The sequence below is a fragment of the Zerene cesonia genome, chromosome 5 (genome assembly GCF_012273895.1).
Source record: "Zerene cesonia ecotype Mississippi chromosome 5, Zerene_cesonia_1.1, whole genome shotgun sequence".
Lineage (NCBI taxonomy): Eukaryota > Metazoa > Arthropoda > Insecta > Lepidoptera > Pieridae > Zerene > Zerene cesonia.
Window position 1 is genome coordinate 2,461,913 of NC_052106.1, and position 25,460 is coordinate 2,487,372.

The 25,460-nt window shown below is 33.8% G+C and overlaps 1 protein-coding gene across 2 annotated transcripts; it reads left to right on the plus strand.

Moving 5' to 3' along the window:
- LOC119840265 (mitochondrial carrier protein Rim2) lies at positions 1-25,460 on the plus strand. 2 transcript variants are annotated; one of them, XM_038366789.1, is made up of 8 exons: positions 1-352; positions 1,805-1,961; positions 10,809-10,876; positions 17,415-17,593; positions 20,500-20,612; positions 21,079-21,298; positions 23,094-23,196; positions 23,704-25,460. In XM_038366789.1, the coding sequence occupies exons 1-8, from the start codon at positions 312-314 to the stop codon at positions 23,822-23,824; spliced, it is 1,002 nt and encodes a 333-aa protein (XP_038222717.1). In that variant the 5' UTR covers positions 1-311; the 3' UTR covers positions 23,825-25,460. The 2 variants fall into 2 exon arrangements, with proteins under 2 accessions (XP_038222717.1, XP_038222715.1); XM_038366787.1 differs by having other exon boundaries at positions 2-352; positions 10,719-10,876.

Genomic DNA, 25,460 nt, shown 5'->3' on the forward strand with positions numbered 1-25,460 from the left:
AATCGTAGACCATTCACGGTCGCTATGTTTGTGTTGTTGGATGCCTACGCCGAGCGTTTTCATCACGGGCCACAGTAAATTTGTCTCGTATGCGTTATACGGTGAACGTGTTGTTGTAAATTTTTTGATCCAATACAAACAGTTGAGATCAATTAATACTTATAATATTTACTGATAAGTAAAAGTGAAGTTAAGGTTTAATACTTGTAATATTGTTTCTTGTGCAGACGTTGCTATAAGTGGTAGTGGTGCATTTGTTTATTTTTAGACTTTGCAATTTGCAGTCATGTTGTTATTCCGGTGGCGCTAAAATGTCTCAAAGGGATACAGCAATTCACCTTGTGGCTGGAGGGTATGTTGTTATTGATTAATTATGAACACTTATTCGTCCTTTCGTTGTATAACTTTTGCCAAATTGGTATTGTATTATAATCAGATATGAGTACATGTGCTCGGCTCAAGGTTCAACTTCTGTTTAGCTGTAGGCAAACAATTATTTTGTCGTTTATTAATAGCGCATATTTTCCTGCAATATATTATTTAAAATTCAAACTATTAACTAAACTTAAACTTGTTCATATAAGACACCAAAATGAAAGTGTTTATACGTGAAATCTCATATCAAACATGGTGTAGATGATTTTGTAACGAATATAGGTTAGTTAAAATTAAATCTGTATCTAAAGTAAGGAAAATAATTATTATATCATAAAATAATTTATATAAAATTACATCAATAAAAATGTTTTCAGTAAGAATTAGTGAACTCTTTTTTATCTCTACATATCTAGCCAAAGAAATTTAATCAATTGGTAGATAATAAGTTTGTAAATATATTTAGGAAAGTAGGACTGTGTATTTATTAATATTCTTTTAAGTATCCATCTGCAGCTGATAAATTATATAGTTAGATGTAACATATCTATTTTATAATTTTTAATAGTCTAATTTAAGTTTATAACCTAAAAATATTTTGAAATATTCTAATTACCAATAAGATTACGTTATATATATTAGGATTACCTTAGATCTTTCACTAAATTGAATACTTTTAAGTATTCTAGTACTTGATGTATATTCCTATACAACAAAAAAAAAATTAAATAAAAACAGATTTAATGTTCACATGTAATACAGGAAAATACCTTCATTTAAAAATAAGGTTAAAAATATCAGACATTTCTAAGATATAGTAATTATTATTGTATTGCATTATTTATTATATTGTTAGTGTGCCATAAAAAAAGTGAAGTCCTGTTGTCCTCTAGTAGGGTTTGAGGCAGATGGTATTTACATCTGGTTCACTGATTGATTTTCTTTTTAATGAATAAGTAAGTGATCAGCCCTCTGCCCGACTCAAACTCTAGGATTCCTTGGTTCTATGCTCTTGCGTTAAGCACTGTACCAAGGAGGCTTTTAATATGGCGGCTTTAATATAACATAACCCAACCAACTAAATAAAGTGTAAAAAAACCAAATTGTTTTTAATGTTGTATTTATTGAAGTTCTTCATAACAAGGCAATTGAAACCAAAACATATTTTTTTTAGATAGCCGCTATCAACTAAAAACCTTACAAAAAAAAGTTATTTTTGGGGTCATTTTAGCAATGCTATACATAAATTGTACAGTTTAATAAGAATATGGTAGATACTTACAAAATTATTATTCTATGTCAAACTGGATATTTATCATTAATACCTATCAGTTATTTAATAATAAATATGGAAGGTTTTCATGACCTGACAAAATATTTAAATATTAAAGAATTTTAATTATGATATCAATTTAATTTTTTTTTACAGGATAGCAGGTACAGCCGGGGCAGTAGTTACATGTCCTCTTGAAGTGGTCAAAACACGTCTTCAGTCATCAAAGGGTGTCGGGATTCCCCCTCCAACCCCACCACCATCAAACGCATCTAATTCCAGAAGAGTATGTTCTAAAATACCGAAGCACCAGGTAAAATATTTATTAAATTTCATACCATTGAATATAGTTTATAAATATTTATATATTACTGTAATGTTTTAATAATACTGAATATTGGGTATTACACATTGAATTTGATGGTTTTAATAAATACCATAAGAAAATAATTATAATAACTATATGTTAAGTTTCACAATCTTTATTGGTATAGAACAGGAATAGTTGATTTTTGTTAAAATTCTATAGGGTATAAGTAATGTGATCAATATAGGAACTAAAAGTTCAAATAATGGAACAATCTTTATGGGGATTTCTTTGTTTTCAATAACATTTATAGAATTTAACAATGAACTTAACAATTTAGATAAGTATGGCACCCTTATTGAGAAAAATGATATAAAATGATTTTAACTTTTCATAAATAAATTTAATTTTTAAAATGTTGGTACATAACATACTTAACTTACAACTTGGAGACGGAAAATAGACCAGACCCTAAATGTTACAGAAATCATAATATATGTAAAATTCATCAAAATCAACGCCTGATTTTATGGGTAAACATGTCTTGAAAAAACCAATAATGTGTTTACTATATGTCTAATAGATCCCTATTAAGAAATGTTATAAATAAGAAGAAATCAAATGGATGAAACTATTCATTGAACCTGAGTAAAATATCTTTACTTTTACTTACATTTCTCTCACAATATCTCTGTTATCATGTAGAAGCGAATTTTAATTGTTATATTCATATAGATACTGTATGTTTTTAACGAGATCCTAAGTAAGATCGCCAGTCTTCTTTGCTGTATTCAAATCAGCTGTGAACAAGATATTAATCAATGAAATAAGACCATAAAACTTCTACAGTCTACAATACAATCGTTATTTTTATTGCCGTAGACCATAATGGATGCTTTAGTAAATTTAGCTTCAGTTTCCTTTCAATTACTTATTTACTGTAGGTTTTATTTAATGACATTGAAGTTTAAATATAACCGCCTTGACTGAAATATTCTGTTAATTAACAGAGTGCAATAATAATAACAAAATAATATTGTATTGAAAAAGAATTGTAATTAAATATACATAAATCAAGCTTGTATGAATTATAAGGTCAAATAAAATCAATGGTGTTTAACTTAAATTGACAATAAAACAGGAAATTATTAGCCTCATTTATGTCTGAAATAAGCCTCTTACATGCCATGTTGCATGTTAAATTACAGGATATTATGATAAACTATTCATTTACCATCGAAACAAATTAGAATACGACATCGTTCCATAAATCTAGTCGTGTTGCTTGAGGTAACTTTGAAAAAAAAATCAAAAAATTTCGGTCACATAACTATGTTAATTATTATTGTCAATAATGACATAAAAATAAAATAATTTGAACTACCTATTAGTTATAAGTTTAAACCTTTTTTTACTCATGAATATTCTCATAAATTGAAGAATACTTTTATATTATATATACTTTTATATAACCGCCTCGATGAGAGAAATTAAATTACTTAAAAGGAATACGTACCCCATTAAGTATTCATTCAACTATTGCAAATAAATAGCAAAGAAGGTTTCTCGTTGTTATTCAAGTTATTTATAGAAACAAAATGATACGCGGAGGCGTGTATCTAAGCTTCAATTACGATGCGCGTACGCAGTAGCTACAATGCAGTTATTATGTAATTGTGAATCACTGAAGTTGATTTACTTAGCTGTAATTATGTTCAATGTTTAAGTATATGTCATCGAATATTTATGCGCAGTAATATTAAGAATATCATAGGTAAATAACATATTTAGAATATCAGGTTCGCGGTCGGCCATGTTGTTTGTGGCTCATATTTTATTAGTATCTCAAAATGGATCGCCTACGCAATACTTGAAACGCGAGATTGAATTCATGTAAAGAGCAACGTTTGTATAAAAAACTCACAATCCGCATGTCTACATTAATTTATAAAGCTATTGTTAATAATTGTCTATTTTATTACGTTTAAAATATGTCTTCATTACAATTTTCTTATTAAAAATGAAAATTCAAGCAAGTTTTGAAATTAAGAATACAACCACAGAAAAATGTGAAGTGATTTAAGCCATTATGCGATAGTTCTCTAGAAAATAGCGAGCTCGCAGAAACTTCGTTTTATCATCTTAGACAAAAGGCAACCTTCATTAGTCCAGTATTATTATAAATCTGGGACAACAGTCAACACAAAATAGCTAGTAAACGAAAAGTGGAACAACCCAAGCAGAAACGCAGAACGCTAAAAATACAGCGTTTCGTTATAACTGTCTTTACATATTTTTTATCGAACAGGAATTATTTTAGTGAACAGGTTTTTAGAGCGTTAGAAATGTGGGCCTTGTTTCACATTACACACATATCATTATTAATCCGTATGAGGATTATATCATTGAGCTTTAAGAGGGAATTGAGCCTACTTATGATATACAGGTTTTGAGTATCCTGTAAACACTCGATGATATGAGTTTGAATAGTTATGTGTACCAATAAAGTGCACTCGACTCTGGATTAGAGATAGATCAATGCTATTGTTAAGTGGTAACTGGTATCTAATAAATATATATTACGTCTGACGCTTAGAAATCTGAAGAATTTGTGACTCTAGCTCTGGCAGGACACAGAATGCTGATCATCTAATTGTTCGAAAAGAAAATGGATCAGTGAACCAGATGGATAGTTCATCGTCCCCATACCGTCACATTGGGACACGTGACCTCAGTGTTATTTATCATAGCTTTTGGCTTAGTAATTGAACAGTTCTCAAGAGGTCGACAATACATACATAAATAATAATCAGCAGATGGTGCTTCTAAACGCCAAGTTCTGGATCAAACAATAAATTTACTTGGCAATAAATTACGGACATATCGCATATATTTCATGGATAGAGTAAAGAAACTAAGTCGTTAATCAAATTGTAGTACACAAACTTTTAATGTCTGATTAACTATGTTCACTTATGTTTCAACGTTTCTTACAAACGTACTTACACCTCTCGCCTGTCAATATGAATTATAGATAGTAAATTTTTGGCACCGAGTCAAAGAAAACATATTAGTGATTAGGTATTGGTGAGGTATTTGCACCACTGCCGCCAAAGTGTCGGACATGCAGCGTTCGGATGATTATATTGTTGAATGTACAGTATTATTACTAGCAAATATATTATAAATGTCTGGTGTATGTGTTGTGCTTTCGCTAGGCCAAAGTTTAATAGACATTCGTTATTTGTGTCGCCGTGAGATTGTTAAAACTGATTTATAACATAATCTAACATGCGATATCTTCTTTCATTATGGACAAGTAGGTGATCAGCCTTCTGTGTCCCGCCAGAACGAGATATTTTTTATGCGTTCCCACCGGGAATCGTGCCCAGGATCTCTCGGTTCTTGCTCATGCTTTAACCACTGTATTAGGGAGGCGGTCATGTTCTGATTTTCCATTATAATATGCTTCATAACCATAATGCAACAAATTTAATACAATAGAAAAAATCAGAAAGATGGAGATGTGTCGAGATATAGCGAAAAGCTAATTTTCGTAAATTCTTTTTTTATACGTTTAAACAGAAATGCCCTCAATGACTAGACTACTGTGCCATGGTCCGCCCATGGCACATATGTAATGTATAATATGGAAACGAATATTTGAAGTCAAAAATACTTCTCACGAAAATAATTAAACTATCGTCAGAATGTAAATTGTGACGATAGTTTAATCATTTCAAAATATCTGACAGCTAAGAAAAAGCAATCACAGAATGTAATTTAAAGCAAATATAATATGTGTTTGTCTGAAAAGTAAATATGTTATTTTTTTAAGTATAAGTTAATAAGTTCATAATATATATAATATATACAGATGCAAATTATCACGTAAAATGTATCTATTAATAATAAACTGAATGTTGATACGCTTTTAAGCATGTCTAACAAATACCGAATTATTTTTGTGTGTTTGATATGGCGCAGTAAAATAATATATTGAGAAACTAGTTTTCTCAATAGCTGTTTGCAATTCCAGTGGTTACACCTTGACTTTAGTTTTATACAATATTTATCAGTTTGATATCATCTTTCTTGATTGCACTCTGATTACTCAGATATCTGAACATAACAATAAATGACGGTTCAGTATTTTGTTCTAGATATTAATTTATTGTCTTTGACTTTGACTTGCTATTGGATGTAAAGATAATCTAAAATTTTTATATACTTCTTGTTTTAATCAATTTTGACCTCCTCGATACAGGAGTTATAACCGTGGGGTCCTAGGTTCAGTTGCCGGTGAGGACAAGAACAATATCTCGTTCTGGCAGATAACAAAATCCTGATGACCATCACTTGTCCGTAAAGGAAATCGATCACTGAAACAGAAGCAATTTTGCATCTGCGCTATATGGGGGCGCGGGAGATCAATTCGTATTTTAAAGGACATATAGGATTAAAAATAATAATGTAAACTATAATATTCCATAAAATGTTCACATAAATGCTGAATGCATTTCCCTGATATAATCAAAACAAACCTATTGAGAATTGTAAACAAGAAAATTACATCCAACAAACGGTGTGGTGTGTCAAGGATGTTTATTTATAGCGTAGGTAATTGATACGCATTAAGCATACATCTTATCGAAAGTTGATACGAAATGCGTTTTACTTTTCGTCTAAGAGGCATAATGCATTCGTTTTTAAGATCAACTTTAACATCGAATGTTAGTTTTTTTTTTTTTTTCATGGAGTCTTTGTGCTAAGTAGGTGGAAAAAAGGTACTCAACTATATCAGTAGTTTCACTTTGGATTAATGGGTGAAATATAAAAATGTGGTGATTATAATTTTTAATTTATATGCTTTGCAATCAATTAATAACTATAAAGTCTTAAAAGCGATTTTCGAAAGCAAAATTATTTATAATTTCTTAATTCGTATACGAGTAATAAATTAAAGATAATTCAACAGAAAGATACTTCGAATCCAAAAAAAAATACGATTTTTATAAAAAACTTCAAGTAGGTAGGTACATGTGTCATTTAAAATTATTTATCGATATTATAAATTAACTTTGAATCGATGAAGTGCGCAATTTTCCTGTAAATGATTTAACTTTTTACATGAAATACAGACTAAAAACTTTTTCTTCCTGCTTATCAAATGATACTTCATTGCGAAGCATGTATTTTTACTATTCAGACACTTGACCCGTTACTAAGTTGCGCTTGAAATGTTATTGCGCAGAAATCTTTTTTATTGTAACAACGCGGCTATTTTTAATTATTTATTTATCAATTATTATTTCATTCCACCACTGTGTATCAGCTAACGATGCCAATATTTTCCTGAAAATACTACGTTAAAATGTACATGGTGTTATGAAAAATTATATTAACACATAAATTCTCACGCGAACGTACTAATAATATAACAGGATGGTACCATGTAATTGGCTTGGTACGTTTCCGAAGGCAGCTTTTTAGTCAGTGAAGTCTATTGAAATTCACTTTCGTGTATTTGGTACTTAACTTTTTGCGCATTGCAATTATCATATTGCAGATATCGTAAAACTAGATCGATTCGTGCAAAACCAGTTATTATATTATCTACATGGATAAAACGTGATTTTTTTTTGAATCCTTCTTCAAGTAGGTACTTTTCCTTTAATCTTAAATGTTAATTAAAGACGCGTAAGTTTATTTATGGCATATCTTTCCAGAGACGATGATGTATTAGCGACATGTTTCGCGAATGTAAATATTGTGCTAAAAAGACAAATTAGACTTTCACTCCGCTTTTAGGCGTCCTATCGATGAGGCATCATGTCGCTCGGATAACCTTCGCCAATGTCAAGTTGTATAAAACTAACGGAGTTCCAAGGTCACGCTACAAATAACTCATATCGCAAGTTTTCTCATACGCTGTAGGCAATTAGATACGGCGTAGATGGTACTTGGTGGCCACATTGTATGATCAAAGATTAAGCTATTTTATGTGAGATACTTTTCATGTGTCCGGTTTTCATGAACTACTTGTATAGCGTAAGATTTATTAAGTTAATAATTAAAAACATTTAAAACAAAAATCTCTTGACGGATCTTCTATGTGGAAGCTGCTTTAAAAAGAGAATTTTTATTCACACAAAAATTATCACCAGAAATAATTAATAATTTAACATGTGCTGGGTTTTATTGCACGTTATCTCTAAACAGATGTATTTTCTTGAGGTCAATATATTTAGTCGTAATCATATTTTTCCGTGCTTCGTTTTACTTATAATATTATATACATCCTATTCAATTGTCCTTTTGTTATGCTCCATTGCAAGGTCTTGGCTTGTTTTTTCAATACGTCAGTTTATAGCACATTTTGTAGTGATAGTGGGTTAAGAGTTTGTAAAACAGCTCTATCGGATATAACGTTCTTATTGACACCTAATAAAGTGCACATTATCTTAACATTTCTATGTAGTTATTTCTAATAGTAATTCTAGTGATCTCTATTTTATACTAGTAAGCACATATTTCCCTATATAATTGATCTACATATAAATTAATCGAATCTTAGCGATCCACTTAAATTAATGACGAAATCGTTTAAAAAAAAGATACAAAAAGTCTCGTGTTCAATACTAGAGCAAGCATTTATTTTTGTAAAATAGAACTCGGAGACGCATTGCTCTTTCAAGTTTCATCTTTGCTAAATTTTAAGAATTGTAATACAACGTCGTTGTAATAAATATAAATAGCGCCTTTCATCGACATATTTACATCCTCAAGAATGTATTTTAGGAATTTCTTTAGTACCTATGTAGTTTATAGCTATAGCACTATTATCATTGCATCTTAATAATAAATTCAACGCTCACGTGGTTAATCGAGTGATACGAATTGGAACGCACATTTATAAGTGTTCTAAATTCAAATAATGTTATAATTATATTTGTACATTGTCCTTTCAGGAGGAATTCTGAAAATACATTCGAATCATTGATAGGAATTAACATAAGGTAGGTTGGGTTAGGTTAGTTAGTTACTTACTCATAACTAAATTGTTAATAGTATGCATCAAGCAAACCTCACGTGAAGGAAGGTTTTTAACGTTTCATTATACTGTGATTTTACTTTTATTCGAAATTTTGTCGATACAGTTTTAATTTATATTTTGTATGAGCATTATATCTTATTGGATGCAGTATCAGAATCTCCGTACGTATTATTGATAGAATTTCAACTTTTCTTGATAGTACTTATAATTTTCTCTATAGTACTTAAACAGACCCTAAATTCAGTAAGTAGGTGATTTGATTTGCAGATGAAAATAATCATAGACGTAATGGTATTAATAATTATTGTAGGACATATTGATGAAAACGGTCTACGTAACTTTCCATTGTTATGCCCGTTACTAAAATAACGGGTGATAAGCAGAGACATGTCAACTTGATTGCAGTTACTAACTAGAAATTAAATGTTACTAAATGGGTTAACTCGATAACTTTTTTATTCAGTTTAGGTATGATTTAGTCGATATTAAATTATAACTGTTATTAAGTTTTTGCTTATATTGAGGATCTATTTTATTACTCGCACGTACACAATATATTATTCTGGTTTAAAATCTAATAGTATTTTATAAAAAAATTTAAGGAATTGTTGTTACGTATATAATTATTTCTTGAAACTAGTTAAACAATTAATTAAAATAAAAAACTAAAAAACTGAAAATGCTTTTTAAATACATTTAACTTTTCATCTGATTCAAAGGAGTGTATTTCGTTAAATGATTATACGTTCTTTATCACATAAGTTTGATCTTCGATAATTTATGATCATCATCATTATCAGCTCATATGTGTTTACACTCCAGAGACACTGGCCTCCAATGAGGTTTCAGAACATAATCCACCATCCACACTGTCACCAATTGCGGATTAGTCTTTGACTTGCCTGTTTCCTGACGGTATATTCTTTCACCATTTTGCTCAGTGGCAAGATAATGTGCAGATAGATTGAAAAATCGAATTATTTCTTGCATTCTCGTCTGGTCTTGAACGCCCGATTATCTATTGATGTCCGAGGTTATAACCACTGAGCCAGCATTGCATTCTTAACACTGTATATTTGATAATTTAGAATCTTTTATGACTAAATCCCAATACCTGTAATCGTATATTATATAGGTTTTGAATATTGCGGATTGCATAAGATTTTCTTAAGTTTCAGAGTACATCCACCCATCTAGCTTACTCCGAAGCATACCATTTGTGGAATTCCTATTGCACAACATTTATAAGGGTTTCGTTACAATCATGTGATTGTTCTTTAAATATATTTTCGTCAATAGTTTATATATTACACGCAATTTAATGATGCAATGATGATGCCAAATAATACCAAAATAATTTATAAAAACAAAGTTAAAACAGCTCACACTCAATTATTTGTCTATTGTTATGATTGAAGTGGATAAATGACTGTATACATAACTCAGTAGATAGATATACCTCTTTCTATTATTGTGTTAAGTACACATCCTTAATTACGTGCGAATTCTACGGTATTTTTTTAAATTTAGTGATAGGATTTCGAACAAATTTATAAGGTTGCCATACTTATATAATTATCCGTAAATTATTAACATAACAATGATTTTACTTGGGATATACTATTGAGAATTTGGTGAAATTTATCGGCCGCATCGAATTGGCATTAAATGGAGGCCCGTTTATATTAATCGGCCGTATAATACAGGAGGCCAAATGGGGCTACAGACGTACGATGGGCGCGATGTTCGCGTACAGCAAGCAAGCAGATCGCATGCTGATGTCGTACAATTACCAGGTGCAGCAGTGCGCGCGCGCAGGGCACGCGAGACCGCCGCCGCGGATGAGCCTTATACAGTGCATCAGGTGAGAATGACTGTGGGTGAGTTGCATATTTATTATAGTCGCTTAAGTCGCGGTGTGAATGGCCGCTTTATTTCTCTATTTAGTGTCAAAACGACAACTATGCGAACGGCTGTAATGTTTCAACAGTTTAGCTGGGGACCAAGTCTTATGTTTTAGTTAAATGACACACCATTAAAATTTAAGTGACAGTAGTATACAAGCCAGATATTACTTCTAGTCAGTCATGTCCTCCCGATCGATAACGTATATAGCGCTTAGAGAGAGTTTTGCAGTGAATCCTCATAAGCTGCAGCTGACGAGCTGGCGCTCGGTGGATGGGTAAAGCCGTAGTAGCTGCCAACGAAAATGTCCCAAAACATGTTTCCTATGGCAATTTAGGCGTGATTCGATTGGATTCGATAGTGTTTCAATTGAATACCATTGATCATAAATATTTAACGATTGTGACACAATTGAAGCATATTTAAATTAGCAGACTTGGGTCCCTGCTTGCGTAGATGTCGTTTTGGTGGATGAGTTGGTAATTAATGTATGAGACGAATTGGTCAATGTAGTTCTTCCTAGTTGTATACATTTTATGCTGTTTGTAGAGTAAAATGATAGTTGAGACATGATATGCCCGTATGGACCGGCTAATGTTGAGCCATTCACGCCATTTGCTCATAATAATTCATTTTCATGTCTAGCGTGTTAGTGACCCACAAATGATTTCCATCGTTCTTAATTAAATAACTTATACCCATCCTACATTTAGTCATTGTGTGAGCCATGAAGATAATGTTTAATTTTGAATAAAATATTACATACAGATATATGCTATATCGATAAATGAGGCATCGAACCATTCTGAGTCACTACTATGTTTAAAATGCACGTCTTTATTAGCTTCACATGTATGTTTGGATGTAACCGACGACCGACTATAGATATCCATTTTGACTCTCTCTTTAAATGGACAGATTTAATTCACACTTTGTACACATATAAAGGATCGGTGTCAATACATAAAGTTCACCAGGTTTAAATAACCCGTCTGATCGTGTTTTTACTCTGTACAAGAACAAGTGAGACAATTCGGTTGATTCTATGAAGCGTGTTTCTAGTGTGTTTTTTTATTAACATATTAAAATTATAGTTTGCATAGTAAATGAAATTACACTACAAAATAATATGTACTTAGTAGCCATGTCAAAATGGTTCTCATGATTCGGTATAAAACCAATATTATTGATCAGTGCATACATGCACATACTTGATACTATCTAGACTGCGAAGACAAGTTTATTATTCAAATGTTAAATCATTGCAAGAAGGGTTACATTGTAACTTGCGAGTGATATTAATGCAATATTGAGTAACCTAGTCAACCAATATTGAGCTTCCGTAGTCTGAAGCATGAGTTAATATTAAGTCTATTCTAGGACGCGAGTACCTTCCGAAGAATGGCTTGTAATATATCTTTTGTATAATATTACTATATTCTTCGTCAAAGAAAGAGAATTTGAATAACTGACGACACACAACATACATTTGAAATTAGATGCAGTTGTAGGAATTTTTGGCGTTCAAACAAACAAACTGTTTCAGCATTGTATTATTGGTGTAGTTTTAGAATGTAGATAATAGAAAGTCGTGTTAGTTAAACTGCTTGTAACTCAAGACCGGCTGAGTGGTCTTTTGTTGTTGTTTTGGCTTTGTTAGATTTGTCTCCGCTTGCATTAATGTATTAAAATAAAATACTTATTATTAACTCCAGCTAGTACAAATTTTGCGATTTATTAACATTCATCAATCAACCAGTCACAAATACAGTGATCATTTGAACTCCATGTGGTAGAATAGACTGAAAATTAAAATGTTATTGTACAAATGTTTTATCCCTACGACTGACATACGCATACCTACTTTAACTCTCGCATATTAGAGATTGCTTTAATAATAAAATATTATAAATAGTTGTATACAGAAACGCATAAGTCAAGGCACAGACTTATAGTGTGGGGATGATTAAATATAGCCGGAGCTGTGGGAGAAACGTGAACGTACGATGTTTATTATTTCATTGCATAAGCTCTGTTTACACTAGCTATTGTTGTTTATATTTAATTGAACGCTTTGTTATGTCAAAATAGCAATTTGCGTCATTCTTGAGAGTTTGTATGTGTGCCTGTATTAGCTATTTTCAACGACTGTTTATTTCGCTTTTCAAAATTCCGTGGATTTTCAATCGACGTCTGACGATCTGACGTCCTTTTGTGTTTAATAGGAAATTGTTATCATTTAGTCCCATTGTGAAGTGACTCATACTACCTCAGGAACGTCGGGGATTTCTTTTATAGAAAGACGATCAGACACCTACACCTACATTCGAGTAGCTAAACCTAAAACTATTTGTAAGATAAATGTGAGATTGAAATAGATACTTTGTACAGTACATTCTAGAATATTATTTCGGGGAAAAAAATATTAAAATCTTATTAGTACGTCGGTGTAAAATTAATACTTATGTTCTTTTAATTGCCTACTTTAATCTTGAGATTATAAATTGCCGACTGCAATACATCGCAATTAACCAATGTACGGAACTCATTTAACAATTGAAAGGACAATTACGTTATATAAACTAAAAATGTTATTTATGAATTTATATCCAACAATCAAGATACTTTTATCTCTATTTACGACAATGGGAGGATAAAAGCACTCGAGTAATCCATCTAGCGATTGATAAATGCATTTATAAAATCATAAAATGATGCGGCTCCGTACTGAAAATGTTTTATAACAAGTTTTTCGCGGTCGATTATAATGTGCTCGTGAAATACAAGTATATAGTGTAGGCACATGCCTAATTTATATGTAAACTTTGATTTTGGAGCGTTGCCATGGCGTGTTAGAGCTTGATTATCATGTATTGAATCGTGACTGAATATTTATTTTGTTGTTATTTATCATTACATTATAACCAGATTCTGTTTGATATTTACTCATTCGGCTCGATGGAAACTGACGCTAGGCAATATTGATCGAACAGTATTTAACTAACGTGTTCTATACTTCGAGTGATAAAACTATTATGTAATAGATATAATTGTGTTCTTATAGTTTTTGAATCTTATTTATATGTTTCTAAATGCCTAATGCAAGCCATAGAGTAGTTATTTATGGTTAAGACATAATCTTGCAATTGCATAGTGGTTTTAGACGTAGTGCAACAATTGTTACAAATTAAAACGGATTGAGTCGAACATAATTCTCCGATTTTACACACCAATACCTTCATAGCGTTTACGTGACATTTTATTATAAGCCATCTGTTAATTGCGTTCTAACGAATATCGGAAAATGTTTAACAAGCATTAAAAAGTTGTCCAAACGAATGCACATACTTTGTACGCTATGTGTTTACGATGCAGTAATTGTGTGCATAAATATAATACGGTCAGATAACATTGGCTCAAGCTATCGACGTTAGAGGCAATATTGAAACACATTGTTTAATTATACCCGAGGAGTTGTAACCGCTCGTATCCGTAGGTTGTTATCACTTGCACGCTAATAGATAAGAGATTACTTGCCCCCGCATAGTATCACGCGAGACAGGCGTGAGACAGATTCGCGATTTTTAAAACAACAATATTATTGTGTTAGCACAGTGATGATTGACGCGATGTTTTCCATCACCCTGTATAAATACTTGTTACCGGGTAGACGTTTCCATTACGAAGCATATCCGTTTCTGCTGTACGGTACTGGAGAGGTCATATATATACTTTAATTAGGCAGTTACTGTGCCTTAGCAATCATCACCACATATTATTAAATAGATAGTACGTGGTTGCGTTAACTGATGAAAATTAAAAACTTTTTAACGGATTTTAAACGTTATTTATATATAGGTATGATATAAATCGCGTTTGAAATCCGTTATAAAAAAAAGTCTTTGATTTCTAAATGTATAATACTCGCGTAAATGAAACACTAGAAAATATTGGCTTAACTGATCAGTTCAGTTTATTTTTTTTTTTTTTTTTTTTAGTTTTATAGCATTGAAATGCTTTATAAATGAGAAATTTTTTCTATTCTTTCAAAATTTCTCAGTTCAGTTTATGTTATCGACATCGAGATATATATGACAACAATGTTGCAAATTCATCATGATGCACAGTGTATAGCTCAATAAAAAGCAAATTATTCGAATTTTTGGAGCGATTACAATTTTCCATTCTTTTTTCCAATATAAGTCTTAAGTATGCAACTCAAAAGTTCCCTAAAAGTATTGATATTTGATGGATAACTAAGAATCGAGAATGTATGCTATTAAAACATCGAATTTTCTCTAAAATTTATTTTTTTATGGTTATAATAATGCAGCAGAATATTGTTATAATTATGGTTAATAACTATAACAATATTCTGCTTCATTTGTGCCGACTGTATTGCGATCTGTAACGTTCCAGTAAACAGGCTTCATGTGTTAAAGGTTGTTGCGCTGATTTGCGTATAATTGGAAACACTTTTGAGTCTTCTATGATTTTCTTTGCCAACATTTGTACAGACAATCTAATAGATTCATGATGCAGTATATAAATGTATCTTATACCTTTAAACGAGCAATTCTTGTGTATATATATATATATATATATATATAAAATTGGAATCTCGGAATCGGCTCCAACGATTTTCATCAAATTTAGTATATAGGGGGTTTCGGGGGCGATAAATCGATCTAGCTAGGAAATTTTTTTTAGAAAATGTCATATTCGTGTTTTATTCGTGTTTTTTTATTCCTGACATCTATTGGTGAATAATAATACTATTTTGCTTCGTAGATAGCTGGACAACTGAAATAACACATAGGCACTTTTTATACCGATATTCCTACGGGATACGGACTTACGCGGTTTCAACCGCGGGTCACAGCTAGTATGTATAAAAGCGTACATTGGATACGTAGGTGCGTGTGGATTTAATTTGTTTTTTGGCTTATTAAAGCAGGCTTTCAAGGGCACGTCGCCTGTTTTTATGAAATGGAATTAAAAACGTTATTGACGGCAATGAAGTGACTTTTGGGTGCATTTCATCAGGCGCATTTAGTATTGCTATAAAATGCAAGAATAAACTTCTAAATAACATGCCTTCGCATCCATAATCCTTGCTAATCTTTTAAACGGGAAAGTGTTTTTGTTTGTCTTGTTTTCTTTCACGTTGCGACGGAACAATTATATCATAGATTATACACGTATATACTGGAATTATATTATGTGACATTAGTGTATGGAGATAGTAAGGAGGGTAGAGAGTACCGCGGTGAAATATCTCTTTCCCATCCGAATTTCCTTTGACTACACGGGCTCCGCTGCCAGCAGATGTGATATAATAATTAATTTGTATTACTAAAAAGGTATATCTCTAAAAGGATAAACCATGAAGAGAAAATCACACGACAGGCAAGCGTGCAATATATTATACGCTTTCGAAGCCAAATACGAGTGCCAAGGGGTCACGGCGATGCGACCCAATGTCGGTTTAAATATATTTTAGTACTGTTTACATTCAGTTATCTTATATTCAATTCATTTACGTCATAGTACGGTTTATTTACAAATCATTATCAGTTACGTTATTCACCTATCTTAATTGCAAGGTGGTGAGTGTTTATTAAAACAAACGACTGTTGCAAAAAGAGTTCTCTTTTTAATATCGTCTGTTACTATGGTGTTTATTATTTCAGTATGTATTTTGTATTAATTATTGAAGTGTCCGTGAATACGTGAAGACAATTCGGAATATGTGTATATGATGCAATTACTACATATATTTTCTACGGCGTGTTCTAATTTGTAAAGTAAATACTGAAAGAGCATTCACTGTATACTTACATGATGTCACCCGCAAGCAACATAAAGAACAATAGATAAGGCTAGATGTAAATTATCTACTGAATTGCTAAACTACATTGTATTATGACAAATTGTAATGCAACTAGGTTATCATATCACACAGTTCATATTACCCTTTCCCTTTATCTTATCAGGAAGAAATAGACGACTTGAATCTTTGAATTCCTTCCATTTAAGATAACGTTAATCAGCCTTAAAGCGTCGATACGTTTATAATCGTATTAATGATTCTTTAAGATAATTAATTGCAACTGTTTTACCGACTCTCGTTGTAAAATTATAAACAAAACTTTAAAACTATCGGTATTATACCTGGTGTTTATACGTGTATTGTGTATATGAAATCTGTAAAAATATTAGTGTTTCTCGTTAAATAGTTCCTTTATGTTTTTGTCATTGTAAACGTCCTTAAATATTAATATCGAGTACGTACCTACAATTATATGAAATGTCCTATTGCTATGATGGCATGGAAATGTATGAAAAACAACATAAAGTATCTACCTATTTTTATTTCAATAATGTCGCGCAGTTTACATTAAATACGCACTTAATAATACTCGACTTTGATTTTAATATGACTTGACATAAATACGCCTAGGTGCGCTTAACTTAAGCATCGATTCGCATTTCAGACACATTGTAAAGAACGAAGGCACCCGGGCGCTGTTCAAGGGCTTAGGGCCGAACATCGTGGGCGTAGCGCCCTCGAGAGCCATCTACTTCTGCACGTACTCGCAGGCTAAAGCTATCCTCAACCAGCACATACCGCCGGACACGCCCATAGTTCATCTGTCGGCAGCTAGCGCAGCTGGTGAGTTGCATAATATATTTATATAAATAAGTTTAGCGTACACTTTAAACTTGCTTCGCGGTTTGACACAAAGAGAGGTCTAAAGGTTAGCTTTGAAATACTAAAAGACTTTTTAACATCGATAGAGTAGTTTCAGTTCGTTATGTACAAAAATACAAATCTTTTCCGTTTCAATAGTATTATAGATAGTATCGATACATATTGTGAATTAGTAATCAGCTCAAACTCAACCATGAGTTATATTAAACAAGATTGTTAGAAATACGTCAAGGTAGGACTTGTATATTCTACTCTTAATAGTACAGTTTCTACTAAAAATAGCTCATACACGATAACACTTTTTTTTTTTTTTTTTTAAGTGGGGAAATCTTGCATAAGATACCCACGGCACCCGGGGAAGGAGCCGTGGGTTATGTCGGATTCCTACCGACTAAAACCCCACTGTGTTCCGACGCGCTGCTTTAGACGGGACTGCGGGAACACATTGTACTCTACCGCGTGTCCCGCCCAGCAGTTGCCCGTTTCCAGGCCCTCCGCTTGGTTGACCACCCCGAGGCGACGTAAGCTGGAACACAAGCTTACGCCGCCCGCTCGCCAACGATGGATTGTTCCCCGCTCCACCATCGGCGTTCCCCAAACCCCCGGCCCCTGCACCGTCCGACCGGAGGGCGCACGCCGAAAGGCCATCCTAATGTGTGGTACACGTGGGGGGTCCTCCGGCGCACTTTTATAGAGGTTTCCCTCGCAGCCCCCACATCACAACATGGAGGTGGCGGCCCTCGGTCCGGCTCCACGGACCGGATTACGAGTTGGCAGACGGCCGTCGGAGGACAGCCGTCGCCCCACGCCCTGCAAGGACTCACCGCACGTCACCAATGCGACGCGTCGGGATCCCGCCAAACTATGCTGGTAGTAAGACTACCAGCAAACACATCGCACGCGGCCTCTGGCCGCCATCCACCGCCGCACAAGTGCGGCACCCTGCCAGTCAGGCGGATTGAGTCAAACTAGACCCAATCAACCTCCAGCCCCATTGTTGCCCAGCGGAAACCGCCAGGCCGCGACCACTGGCCGCCATCCCTCGCCGCATCTCAACGGCACCAGAGCCAAACCTGGCCCCTCGGGGGATCCTAGCTAGCCAGCCAGCCAGCTAGGCAGCCAGCCGGGTAACCAGCCGGTTCTAGGCAGCCGGCCAGCCGGCATTACAGCCAGCCAGCCAGCCAGCCAACCGGTGGGGCAGCCGGTTCCAGTCAGGCTGCCAGCCGGTACACCATCCAGCCAGCGAGCCTACCGGATTACCAGCCGGTTCCAGCCAGCCAGCCTTCAGGCCAGCCAGCCAACCAGCCAGCCAGCTATAAGGACCCCTGGCCGTCGGGTCGGTCGAGTCTCTCAGACCACTGACCGGCCGTCTAGCCCCTCCGCGTCCAATTAGCTTCACTCAGAGTGCCTGAGTGCAATCTGAGCTACTGAGCCTTCCCGCCACGACAAGGCTTGAAACCGATGGGGGGGATACACGATAACACTGCTAGAACTAATAGGATTTAAATCTTAAAATATGTACAAATCCTATCTCACTATGTTAATCGGAAGTTTAATATTGAAGCTTCTGGTAAGATGGCCATCTTTTCAACATCAAATGTAAATAAAAAAAAGTCGAATAAAATATTAATAGTTTGTAATATTAAAATTAGATAAGGCAAAAACAAATAATACGAGCAAGCAAAGATTAGAAAACATGACATTGGGTCGTGATCTCGAACGATATATAAATAGCAAAATACAACTACATAAAAAATAAATATAACGAACAAATTAAATGCGAATTCTCGCTTTCGTCAACGTGTACTGGAATCAAGGTCAATACAGATGCATTTAACATAGCTCTTCCTCCATCATAAAAACTGCTGGCTTCCGCTCGAAATGACAATTTAGTGTTCCAACAAAGAATTATGTTATAAAATACAGTTTATCAGCCGTATATGCAAATACTATTAATTTATTTTCCTTTTATTCCGTGTCTTTTGTCGTATTCGGGATTACATACTTTTGATATATTTTTATTACTTACTGCCACAAAAACACTCCATATAAACATTCTCAAACCCACAACCACAAAGGTTTCATTAATTTACACTCATCATCATAATTTTCAACGAATCTATACCAATATTAATAATATATAAATACCGTTCAGGGGTGAAAACGTAATAACCAATTGAATACGCGGACGTGCAGATCTATTTATGTATTTTTCTCCATTCAATAGTACAGATTTATCATTAATTATATTGTAAGTGCTCAGAAATAAGGAAAGTTACGTATTAAAACGAACGCTAGCGGAAAATATTCGAAAGTTGTATAAATACTGCAGTGGACGTTACGTGCATAGATAGATATTTGATCAGAATCGAAATTAGTGGACAAAAAAATATGGTCAGTAAGAAAACGAAATGTGTATATAAAATAAAAATCTGTTAGATATATAATCTAACAAAATTATGATTCATGCGAAACCGTGTTTGATTGTTTTTCTTATAGGCTACGTTTGTAGGCTATGTTTTACCAAGGTAAAACATTTCCTTCCCATGTTCCTCCTATACTACGCGAGCGAAGTCACGGGCAATAATTTTAGAGGAGTTACTTTTATCATTATGTTTCTAGAAACAAATGTTTCATATTTTTTTATTGCTTTGTAGCACCGAATTATAGCAAACAAGGAAGGACAAACAAAATCCCTTAATTCTGTTTGCCCTTCCCAAACTTGGCTCTGTACATATGAATCACTATCACCAAATCTGAATATAATTAATCTTACCACGCACTCTGCAGATGATGTCAGTCCGACAACATAATTTCCGCAATACGACGGTAAACAACAACAAACAAAATGACCGATTCTATTTCAGGATTCGTCTCGTGTACAATGACCAATCCGATATGGTTCGTGAAGACTCGCCTGCAGCTCGACGGCCAGAATGTGACGGCGCTCGAGTGTATCAAAAGGATATATGCGAAACACGTGAGTATGGCCAACGTCGTGTGTGACGCGCGTTAGTAATAAGGTACTCCACATATTTTGGGTATTTTTAGACGGATAAATGCGTGTGGGGAACGAATGGAAATTGGAAATTTGATTTGGATTGGTATGGAAAAATTGATTCTATATCAGATAATAATTGAATGGGTCTACTGTTCTGGCTTGGCTGCCTTGTCGACACGAAGATTTATAAGTATGTTTTCTGCTGAAAAAAATTAAAATGCCACATTTTCGTCAATCAATTAGGTAGAGCTTTTAAAGCGTAGGGCATAGGCTCTCAATGGATTTGAGCAGTCACAGGCACAATACATATTTTCGCTTAGAATATTGTCACATAGAATTTTAGTAATCAAATCATAAATGTTACGGTAGTATGTCCCATACCCAAAAGATCCTCACCAAAAGGCCTGCAGAGCTGAAGAGTTAACCCGGCAAACCGGTCCCGCAGGGCATCAAGGGCTTCTACAAGGGCATAACCGCGTCGTACATGGGCATCAGCGAGACGGTGGTGCACTTCGTGTTGTACGAGGGCGTGAAGGCGCGGCTGGCGGCGGCGCGGCGCGCGGACGGCGCGGCGCCCGACGCGCGCTCGCCGCGCGACTTCCTCGAGTTCATGGCCGCCGGCGCCTTCTCCAAGACCGTCGCCTCCTGCATCGCGTACCCGCACGGTGAGCAAGGGGCTAGAGAGGGCGTAATCGCTAATAATTTAGTCGCTTAATGCCAACGGAATTGTGTAAAATGCAAGTTTTCGTAATATACCGTTAGCGCGACTCAGCGCGTCAGAGCGCGTTCCATCTGACACAGCTGTTAGCGTGTGGTACTACACAATTCGGCGTCATAGCGCGACGTCGAGTTAGACCGTCAAACTTAATAAATTTATTAGCTATGTCAGATATTCAATTCACAACAAAGCTCTGCCTCCTGAACTATTAATTATTACCTGTATCTCAGAAGACAGTGCCTTCCTCTCAGTTTCATACACATAATATCTGTTAATTACAGCAAAATGCTTTGACACAGCCAATAGACATAAGAGCGTCGCGTTAAAGTAATTTTCACATTAATTCAGACGGACTCTAAAATAAAATAACAAATGCCCCCCACGTCAAGTTCTACTAGTGCTGGCGCGCCTTTTATCGCAAAATTACCGCATAGTTACGTGTTATAACGAGTCGTCAGTGTGTTCTGCCTGACCACGCCATTATGGCCTACATATTTAAAAAATGGAAGCCAAGAACGCTTCGCCACAAATGGGATCAGTCCTGACCGGGAAGGTACCACAATCTTTATTGCGATTGCGATGATCCTTTATGTTTTGTACGATGAGCGAAGTAATATAAGTATCCTTTTCCTCATCGCTCCCAGTCCTATCGAAAATCATTTCCTAATCCTGTCTACTATACTGTACAGACTGGCAACGTAATGTTTATTATGCGGTAGCTTAACACCACGCGACCCACCACCTCAGTAACCCATAAGAGATCGGTAATACAAGTAATGATCTTAGTCATTGATCAATACACACCAAAATAAATTTAACCTTGTGTAGATGAATTAAAGTCGGAATTTACAAAACACAAAAAGCCCACATTTTTTTAGCCTAGTTGTTTAGTTGTTATTAATCGTAAATCGTAGTAGTGTAATAATAATAATTTAACGGTTACACAAAACAAACCTTAATATCTTGACATAATGTGAATCAATCATTACTAAGATATTGTAAGAAAAAACGTTTCTAGGACGTGTTATCGTTTGCAATCTGTGAGTTGACACACTTACACGTTTTTGATAACATATATATATACACAAATACAATTCATTACATAAGACTTAAAGGTCACCAACTAAATACTTATATTTAAGTGGTTGTATAAAAAATTATGTTAGTTACATCAAGGGAGATAAATTCATTTATTTAAGTCATAATTTCATACTGTGTCTGCCAAAAAGAGATGATTTCAAATCAGCATTTTATTTCGTTACGGTTATGTTCAAAGTCTATTGTATTCGCCTGTTAGAAATTTTTTTCTAACTGTAGAGTTCACAAAGGCGTTTGGAATATTTTAGATTTTAAAACTTTTAATAACACTTTGTCCTTAAATATAAAGACCAGTGTACTAAAAAACCTTACTCCTAATTGAGCAATCAATCCTTTCTCCTAATTGAGCAATCAATCAATCAATCGATATCTTCAGAATCTCTTGAACAATTTCGCTTTAAATGCTGAGGAGTCAGGATTACGGAAAGGTCGCCGGTAATCGGTATTATTTGTCCTCCGTTTAATAATCGATAAACTTACAACAAACATTTTATAATAATTAAAGCAATTATTTTTTTACAAAGATTAATTAACATTAATATTTATGTTAATGGTGTGTCACCTACCAACTCATGTGGGGACTGCATTGACTGTAAAATGAATTAATGCTAATAGATAACATAATGATAATGTTTCAATTTCAGAGGTGGCAAGAACACGGCTAAGAGAAGAAGGCGACAAATACCGCAAGTTCTGGCAGACCCTACACACGGTGTGGATGGAGGAGGGCTACCGTGGAGTGTATAGGTATGTGTGATAATTATAATAAATTATTATTTGGAAATATATTTTTGTTATGATTAAAAACGATTATTTATATTAACCTGATATTTTATCTAAGATTAATAAATAAACATTTAATAATTTTGATTATTGATAAAGTATGGATTCTTTGTTTTTGTATGATACAAACGCTATTCTGCTTTACTCTTATCATTTAGGGGGTTATGAAAAATAGGTGTTGGCCTATTCTCAGACCTACCCGATATACACACATATATACCCGATATGCACACATATATACCCAATATGTCATAAAAATAGGTCCAGCTGCTTTCTGGGAGTACTTAGTAACATTGTAACACGACAATTTTATATATATAGACTGAACTGTCTAGACTGTCTAGAAATAGTGGTTTTAAATCATGTAATAATATAATACTTTAATGCATGTATACCAGTGTGTACCATTTACAAATTTGCTAAAATGCAAAGCTGCAAATGCAAAATTGATGTCTCCCTTTTTATTTACAGAGGCTTAGGCACCCAACTGGTACGCCAAATACCGAACACAGCGATCATGATGTCAACATACGAAGCCGTAGTGTATCTGCTCACGACACACTTCAATAGCTCTTTCTATGAGAACACTTAGCCGCTGGCCTGTGAACAATTAGAGCTGATCCACACTCGATGTCGAAGGCATTAGTCATGTAGACGACTAAATGTGACTGTTTAGTCGCAGGAGGTTATAGAAGCCATTGTTAGTTTGTAGCATCCAGTTTTGTCTATGGCCAGAACATTTGGATACACCAATGTTTGATCTAGATGGCTACGGTTTGTTGTCTATGATAAGTTTCTTCTAATAAAAGTGTATTCGTATTGTCTTTCACTTGAGATATATTTTTAAATTGGCACACACATGTTACATTTGGTTCACATTTTGTATTGATAGATTTATATATTTTTAAACATATGATATTGTTGATTTTTATTGTATATTGTAATAATTCTTTTTTATACAATACTTTTTTATTGGTTATGGAGAAATCTTGTTGGACAACCTAACCTTGTTATTGTTAAGTGATAACATACTGAGTGTATACATATATGTTTCTTAGTAGATTTAGTAAAAACGAAAAAGAGTTTGAACACTATGGTTATTTGGAAGTAAGAATTCCTATCCAAATAGGCCGCCTACTTACTCGCAAGTTTTAATATTAGTCATTAGTTTTCTAGTCTTGCAGCGAATCGAAATCGAAAGTCCAGCCCTTACGAAATCGTTCGAAATAAAATTTAAAATTTCATGCATACATAGTTGACTATATATTATTAATAAATTCTTATAATATGTTTACATGGGCTCTTTGACTTCTCTATACACTTTTAATCGTCTACACATTGTTCGGAAACGAAATTTGTTGGATATAATTAATGCTTCATATTACATTATATACTTACTATAATACAATAGACTAAAGGCAGATCTTTCTACATAGTGACTTTACCGCATTTTTGACAATAAAAAAAATGATATTAAGTCAATAATTGAGACAGAATTTGCCTTTGGATAGGTGTTTCGAGTTTGTAAGACTGTTTGTAAATTGATGAAAATTAAAAATTGGCATAATTTAGATGTTGTGACTTCTGTTGTCTCTATTTATAGAAATATGCTAAGGGATATTTGTTCAGACATGTACAATTATATTGATGTTGATAGTTAATTCTTTTTTTATTATTATTAAAAACGTCTACTTCTTCTACTCTGATGTGCTAATTAAATAAATAATGGACAATTATATGAGATCAAAATTAATTAAGTGTTCTATTCTTGCAATTTTCAAAGGTACATTAAGATACAAAATTTAAAGGAAATGTTAACAAATAGATATTCTAGCACAAATGTTGCATATTTAAAATTTATGACTTCTTTTGAAAAAGAAAGGTATTTTGGAAATCCCTTAGTGCAGTAAAAATAGTTAATTGTGAGCTGTGATATAGCGCTTATATTAGTTATTTGTAAACATTGGACATATTCAATGAATAGTGCTTTCGGAATGTCTACATAAATATTATTATCGTTACTCGCTCCCAATTTTAATTTAATAGCGTGTTTATGTTCTAACGAGTATTAGAACATGAATATTTATTAATTTGGTAGATGTTGATTTTGTATGTCAAGTTGGGCAGATTTTTGGTTGTTAGATATATTGTAAAGATATAATTGGACGTATGTCAGACTGAGTATAAGATACAATTAAATTTGTTTAACAAATAAATCATTAAAAATA

What these genes read in the sequence shown, in the direction of transcription:
- LOC119840265 (XM_038366787.1), top strand. Translation starts at nt 312, where the DNA reads ATGTCTCAAAGGGATACAGCAATTCACCTTGTGGCTGGAGG. An exon ending in CTAAAATACCGAAGCACCAG is followed by an intron (nt 1,962 to 10,718) that starts GTAAAATATTTA and finishes CGTATAATACAG; the next exon opens with GAGGCCAAATGGGGCTACAG. An exon ending in GTCGGCAGCTAGCGCAGCTG is followed by an intron (nt 17,594 to 20,499) that starts GTGAGTTGCATA and finishes ATTCTATTTCAG; the next exon opens with GATTCGTCTCGTGTACAATG.